Source organism: Xiphophorus maculatus, chromosome 10, assembly GCF_002775205.1.
Source record: "Xiphophorus maculatus strain JP 163 A chromosome 10, X_maculatus-5.0-male, whole genome shotgun sequence".
Lineage (NCBI taxonomy): Eukaryota > Metazoa > Chordata > Actinopteri > Cyprinodontiformes > Poeciliidae > Xiphophorus > Xiphophorus maculatus.
Genome location: NC_036452.1, coordinates 24,421,797 through 24,429,223, shown reverse-complemented (window position 1 = coordinate 24,429,223; position 7,427 = coordinate 24,421,797). Strand labels below are relative to the sequence as shown.

Genomic DNA, 7,427 nt, shown 5'->3' with positions numbered 1-7,427 from the left:
TTGGTCTGCTTCTTTTATTAAGGTTGTTGGCACTAGTGCCCATTATAATTATCTTTGCAGGAAGAGGGGTAGAGAGAAGAGGAAGACATGCAGAGAATGACCTGGGGCTGGGAATCAAACCCGTGACAGCGGTGTTGAGGACAGTAGCCTTTGTATATAATAATGATCAACATGTGAAGGGCACATTCACATGCTGATGATGGCATGCTACTGGACTGTAGTTACAGCTGCCCTGGGGCAGTCTGATAGAAGGAAGGGGTTTTTCTTTTAGATGCATCTAAAAAGAAGCTGCAGTGGCTAATTTGCTAGTGGGGAAAGATTCATTCTTTTTGTCTAGATGAACTTTTTATTATCTTATCATAAGTTTTTAGAACTCTTTCCATCTGGAGAAGTGTTTTGCCCAAGGACACAAACAATGAAGGCAGGCAGACTGGGAATCAAACCGGCAATCCACTGATTGCAGAGCAAACTCCCACCAGTGTTGTCACCATTGCCCCCCATCTAAGATCTGCCGTAGCATTGAGACGGTACTTTCAAGAGTTTTTTTGATCTTTTAAATGTTTCCTGGGTTTGTTTTATAGATATAGCTGCTGCTGACCAGTTGATCACAATGTTCCTTTATGCAGATTTCAATATAAAAGTCTAAAAGGCACTGTCATGGCATGGATTTGATCTTATTTGTCAGAAAAGTCTTTTTTCTATTTCTATACAAAAGTAAATATGTTCTTCCCCCCCCAACTGTTGCTGTTTACCCAATGGTTCCATCTTACAGGTCCTCTTTTGTGATCATTTTACATTACCCACTCATAAAAAGTCCTTCTATTTGGAAATTACACTCCCATAGAAGAACTAACTGATTTCCTGATTCTGGATCCTCATCTCATTGTTTATTTTCTGTCAGAAGAGATCTTTGAGTGTTTTAGATAATTATTTTAAATTAGATAAGCAAGTCAAGACCAGATTGATCAGTTATGTTGGATCTCTAGAGTAAAACCTTTTCTTTGAAAATCCTATTCATGGTATCATTACCTCTAGATTGGTCTGCTGCATTTGTCTTTATATTGGCACTGAACAATCATTTCATCAATAGTTAAAGTTGCTACAAAATGCCGTGGAATGTTTGCAGACTTTCAGAAGTCATGATTATATCACACCAGTTGTGGCTAATTAGTAGTGGCTGCTTAAGTTTTTTCCATCAGTCTATCCATTGTTTGTACCAGCTTATCATTGCAGTATTGTGGGGTAAGCTGGGCGAGGGTGTGGAGGGGGGGGGGAATATTAAGTTTAATACTGACTTTAAAATTATTTTACTTGCCTTGAATGTCTTACCTGGTTTTGCATTCATTTATTTAGCTGCTCAAGCCATATATTCTCAAAGGAACTTTAGGATCATTTGGCCAGATGCTTTTAGTGCAGCCTAGGTCTAAATCTTAGAATAAAGGGAATTTATTAAAGGCAACCCCTAAATTCTGTACAGCCTGTAATTTGATATTTGTACTGAAGAGTCCATATGTCTTTTAAATCCTCTTGAAAACATATCTTTTCATGTTTGTTTTTAACTCCAGTTCAGTTTGAGTTCCTTCTGGTGTTTTATACTGCATTGTCAGCTTATTATGGTGCTTTTATTTCAAGTTTATTTTCTCTATTTTTTATTGATCATACTTTATTTTGTTTTGTCTTTTTTAATCTCTGATGCATTTAATTTTGTGAAGTACATTGGTCAACTTTGTTATTTTTAAATGTGCTATAAAATAGACTGTGTATGTAAATATCTGATTTCAACTATTGATGAAAGAGAGCAAAAACATCACAGCCACACTTAGTGTTTACCCAATTTAGTATATTTTAACTGGAACTGTAAGATATAAGTCCATGTTACTATTTATGCCAAAAATGTAAGTAAAAAAATTTTAGACATAAGAGCTGCGACAGTTTAAAAAATAACTATTTTTTTGCACACAGATATGACCCAATTTTTCACAGTTATTCTTCAAAACCAGTTAGCCCCGAAGCAGACGCTGTTCTTGTTTATACTAATAATAATGGATTAATGACAGACAGAGGCAGCCATGGCTGTAGAACAGATTCTCTCTCCATTGTAGACTGATAGGTTTTTGGCTCTGGTACAAGAAAGAACATTTGTCGTGGTGCCTTTGCAAAAATAGCTCCAGAGTGACTGGAGACTGGCTGTGCGGAGGGATACAATAGTTCTGCGGTTTGTGAATGCTTCGGGAAGCAGCGGAGAAATACTAGCTAGCATGGATTTGGTGCGGTTCAGTGTTCCACAGTTTTTTTTTTCACCCTCAAAAAGAAGAGACTAACGCTTGAGCGGGTGGAGATTGCTATTCCATTAAATCCCAGTCGGGTTTTCAGGTTTTACTAGCGAACAACTTTCTTTATCTTTTTTTCTTTTTTACCGTTGGATTCTTAGTAGCCACTTTAATGTCATAAATGACACGTCTGTGAGGTCGTCCTTGTTGGGAAGTTTTCCGAGGGGGGTTCGACCAGCAAAAGGCCATGGCAGTCGAGGCTCGGCCGGAGCTGGTCGGAAAACGGTTCCTCTGTGTCAGCGGGGACGAGCCACCTGAAATCGGCGATATTGTTCGGTTGCCATGGAGGTCCGGGGTAATACGAGCCGTCAGCAACCGTGACAGCACCTATTCCGACCTGACGGTAAGGAATGTGGGGATTTTTATCCTGCCCTGTGGTATATTATTACATGAAACACAAATGGGAAAATCTGTGGTTCCTGGCGAGGCAGCGAGGTACTATAGTAGGATTGCCAGGCTGAAAGATTTTTCTTGCTTTGTTCCCATAGATACGAGACCCAAGACTCAACATCTCGTATCCCGTATTGTTTTGTGTATTTTCGCTGCTATGTGTGTAGATTTGCCCGTTACTGACTACAGAAGAAGCCAGTCAGGCTGCCAGCAGGGGGTTATGGAAAGCAAACAGCTAGCTGCGGACAGACAGTTCTCTGCATATTTACATGGAAGTTCTCAGAGTTTTGCAGCCCGTGTAACATTTTCTGTGGCCACATCAAACCTGTGTGTTCCCATACTTGCTTCGTGAAAGGAATCTTTAAACCGCAGCGGGCTATCAGGTGGTAGGTGTATAATCAATTAGTGCAGCCAAACAGCTGGCAGGTCTTGTTGGTGCTGCATTTGTTTAAACATGTGGAGGAATTTTACTCCCCAGCAGCTAAATGTTTTAATCTGCTGTACACTGCAAATCAGCTGACGGTGATGAGCTTAGCTTTTCAGTGTTTCTCTCGCCTTACAGACTTAAGGTTGAACTAATTCCCATTAGCTCTTGGTTACACAGTGTTGGTAATTTATTCATTTGTTTATTTGTTAATTTCCCCCCTACTGCCTGTCCTAAAAATAAGCTCAAAGTGTTAGAAAAGACTATACATATATACACAAACGTGTGCTGTAGCTCAAACAATAGCCAGTTACTCATGGTGTGGAGAATTGTTCAGATTTTAAAGGGAACATGCTGCCAAATGATGAGCCACTGAGCAGCAGCAGGAATCTGTTTTTGTTTTTGACCCTCAGATTATAAAAAGGCATATTTTTCACAACTGGTGCCAATGACGGCAATACAACTATACAAGAAAAATATATGTCTGGACAAGCCCTTGGCTAGGTACACAGGATTTTTCCCCACAGTACACACTGTACAGTATGCCTGTGCTCAGTTTTCTTTTGTTCCCAGACACCTTCTGTCTGCCTGTGCAGATAACTGGGTAGAGCCTAGCACAGATCTGATTTGATCATTTCGCATATTCTCTTTGTGTGCATGTTTTGCTGATTGAGGATAGCCTGTCAGGATATATTACCTCTTCTACCAGAATCAGCTGCTACTGACAGAGCTTTGTGCTGGAGTTATTCTTTGTGTCTGAAGTAATGGGTAAGACATCAGCTATAGTTTGTTTCTCATGTGTTCTCTAGCATACATTCAAGCTTAAAAGTAGGACAATGTTTGTATTACAAGTTCTTGTGTTTTGTTGTTGAGTGCTTCTGCAGCTTTCCAATTGAAATGTTGGTAAACAAATTTTTAAAGCTGCACGATCAGAGTTTGGTTATTTTGAATTTAGATAATATATTTCATATTTTGCTTTTACATGCATCATAGGGAGTAGCATAGTTTCATGAATTAATTAGCGTTGCACTGCTAAAGACTCCTCACAGTGATAATTCCATGAACTGCATTGAAATATGCATATGATCCAGCGAGTTTTCTGGTAGTTGGAGCTTCAGCAGCAGTAGAACTCTGGTTTCATCCATATCATGGTGTTCAGTCAGTTTAAAAAGTTGAAAAATTTAAATGTGAATTCAAGCTGTCAGGATTTTGTCAACTGTTTGTCAGATTGTCATTGATACAACTGCATTGCCCATGCTTTCTGACTCTATTAATTATCAGTTCAGTAACATTCCTGAGTAGAGAAAAAGTAAAACCAATTAAGGCCTTATTTCACCTGTTTTTCTATGCTTTGTGTATTTTGACCTTAGAGTAAGATGTTGACACTAGCTGAATAGTTGGTGCACTAGGTCTGAAGAATGAATAAACATATCTGTCACTGGGATCGCAGTATAACTATATAACTGGAGTATTAGCAATAAAACCTGACCGTTTGAGCAGCCATCTCTGAGGTTCATATTTATTGTGTTATTAATTGTAATGCAGGCTTTGATAAAAGATGGGAAGGGACTTTTGCAGGTGTTATTTGTGTCTTTATGTTTAGAAGCTTCTGTTTATTGTAATTGATCTTTTGTATCAATGTAATAAACAAGCAGTACAGTTGAGTCTTTCAGATCAGTTCTGGTATTCAAAGCATTTTTCTAAGCTCTCTCCTTTATGACTACAAATCTAATAGTGTGAGAATGACAATTGTCCTTTTCATTAAATGAAGCATTTGCAACCTAATTTATTTGACGACTTTGCTGTTGGCTAACTAGTTAAGAGCTCCTTGTCTTTTGCCCCCATGTTCCTCCCTAGTTGATGTTTGTTTTGATGACAAATTGACTTGGCTACGACTACAACTGTTCACAGTATGTTTGTCTTTGAACAGAGATTTGTGGGGCATTTCTGAACTAAATATGGAATAGGTTTTGACAGCAGATGAATTCTGCTCCGGCATCTTAAGACGTGACAAATATTGATCAGTTTGTTGACATTCACACTATTCCTTAATGTTCTGACCAAATCTCGACAGTAGTCTTTCTGCTCATTTTTAATAAAAATGGAAGCAAGCTGAGATAACATGTTTTATGCAGACGCTAAGGTAAAAATATCCAGACCCACACACACTTCTCAATGTGCTAGCAACAAAGTTTTGTCTTCCTGTGACAGTTTCCGTATATGGTGAAGGTGTTTTCTTTATCACTCATCAATATCTTAGATTTGTGTTCATATTATTTCTTCCTGTACATTTATGTTTATTTTGTGGTGAAAGCAAATGCAGAATACCTTTAAATAACTCATAAAATATAAAGTGGTAAAAAAATAAATAAATAAACAAGCAACAAATTTGTTTATGTTGTGCATTACTTTACAACTCTAACATCCATCTGTGTTTAGGAGATGGCCTGGTAGTCACACTTTACAGTTGCATTGCCTGTTATGTAATCACATTATTCATTGATCAGTTCAAAGTCTAAAGAGAAATGTAAGGTCAGACAGTAGAGCTTTCGCTATAGATCAAAGTGCTTCAAATATTAATCTGATACTTATATTTTTTGTGTTTTAATTGCACACTACATATGTAAAGTACAGTAAAAGTATAATTTTATGTATATGATAATTTTAGATTAGATTTCTGCTAGAGGTGTGCAAATCATGTATCGCCAATCAGATAATCTCTGAAAAAGAATCAATCTCCTCTGCCTCCTCTGTGTTCTTCAGAATTACTCAGCTTGGTCAGAAACAGCCAATCAGAACCAGCATTAATCAGCTAGTCAAGTTCTCAGGAAGTTTGGATTCAGTCACTCAGGATTGTTTATTTTGATTCAACCTGCATTTGACTTTGGATAAATGTTTCCTTTTTTACTTGACATTATTTGATATAGGCAGTGCTGTGATATTTACTTGTGAATAATTTATGGTACAGAGAACTTTACTGTTAAATATTAAAAATAATATTTAATCAGTAATCAGTAAAAACTGATTACAGGTTCTTCAGTTGTCCTTTTGACTGAGTAGCTGTTGTTTTGTGCCTGCAAGTACTTTGTATGTTTCTGAATTAGGTGAATTTATTGCCAGATCATTTTTCCATTTTGCCAGATAACATAGTAGCATTTATACCTAACTTGAAAAATTAACAGCCAATCCACATGATTGGCAATGATCGGTGATCAGCCCTCATAGGTCATCAGAATCGGCAGCAAAAAACCTGATCGGTGCATGTGTCCCTCTTGTAAATGAGATCTGAAGCTCAGTGGGGTTTTACCCGGTTAAATAAAGGAAGGAAAAATAATGCAGTATTTCTACAGAAGTCTGAAACGCTCCAAATGATAAGCCATGATCCTACCTTACCCACTATCTCTGTAGACCAGGGGTCTCAAACTCCAGTCCTCGAGGGCCGCAGTCCTGCAACTTTTAGATGTGCCTCTGTTGCACCACACCTGAATAGAATAATTAGGTCATTAGCAAGGCTGGGAGAACTGATCTACACAAGGAGGAGGTAATTAAGCCATTTCATTCCAGTGTTTTGTACCTGTGGCACATCTAAAAACTGCAGGACTGCGGCCCTCGAAGACTGGAGTTTGAGACCCCTGCTGTAGACCCTTTAAGATGTTTTTATAATAAACACACAAACATGAACCATTCATTACAGATTGACTTGTGTGATATAAAACAATCTGCTGAGATGGTGGGCCATGTGGGCTTTCTGATCATAAAGCATATAGACCAAGTTTACAGCTTACGTTGTCAACTTCTCCAATCAGCGTAATACCAGTGGAGCATTTCCACTCCATAGGGGAGCTCTGTTGTGATAAACATGCAGGCTGTTCAAGTGCATTCATTGCTTTAAACACAAGTTAGTTGTCACCAGAATATTATCTACATAACATTCATGGTTATGTTTACATCAGATTCTGCTGATTACCATATTGCTCACATCAGACAGATAATAGAAGGTGATGCAGTGGCCCGGCTCAGGTGCTGCTGCTGCTTCACCTGTCTTTGCTTGGTGTCATGTTCCTTCATCACACTTGTTCTGCATTTCTGGATTACCTCTTACTGTTCATAGAAGTTACAGGTAGGGTTGCACAATATATCCTAAATGTATCTAAAATATGCAATATCCCAAGGAAAATGTTTGAGCTTTAACAGGTTTTATCTAGTCAAAGGAATAAATCTGACATTCAGCGTAGTCATTATTTTTGGTATACTTTGACTGGCGAGTAAATTAAATCTGCCAT

General features: G+C 38.1%; 1 protein-coding gene across 2 annotated transcripts in view; it reads left to right on the top strand.

Moving 5' to 3' along the window:
* Positions 1-2,258: 2,258 nt before the first annotated feature.
* The window catches only part of jmjd1c (jumonji domain containing 1C), a 122,675-nt gene continuing 117,506 nt past the window's right edge, over positions 2,259-7,427 (top strand). For both annotated transcript variants that reach the window (XM_023340614.1, XM_023340613.1), the window contains exon 1: positions 2,259-2,673. In XM_023340614.1, the coding sequence (XP_023196382.1) occupies positions 2,518-2,673 (156 nt within the window). In that variant the 5' untranslated portion in view covers positions 2,259-2,517. The remainder of the gene's footprint in view (positions 2,674-7,427) is intronic.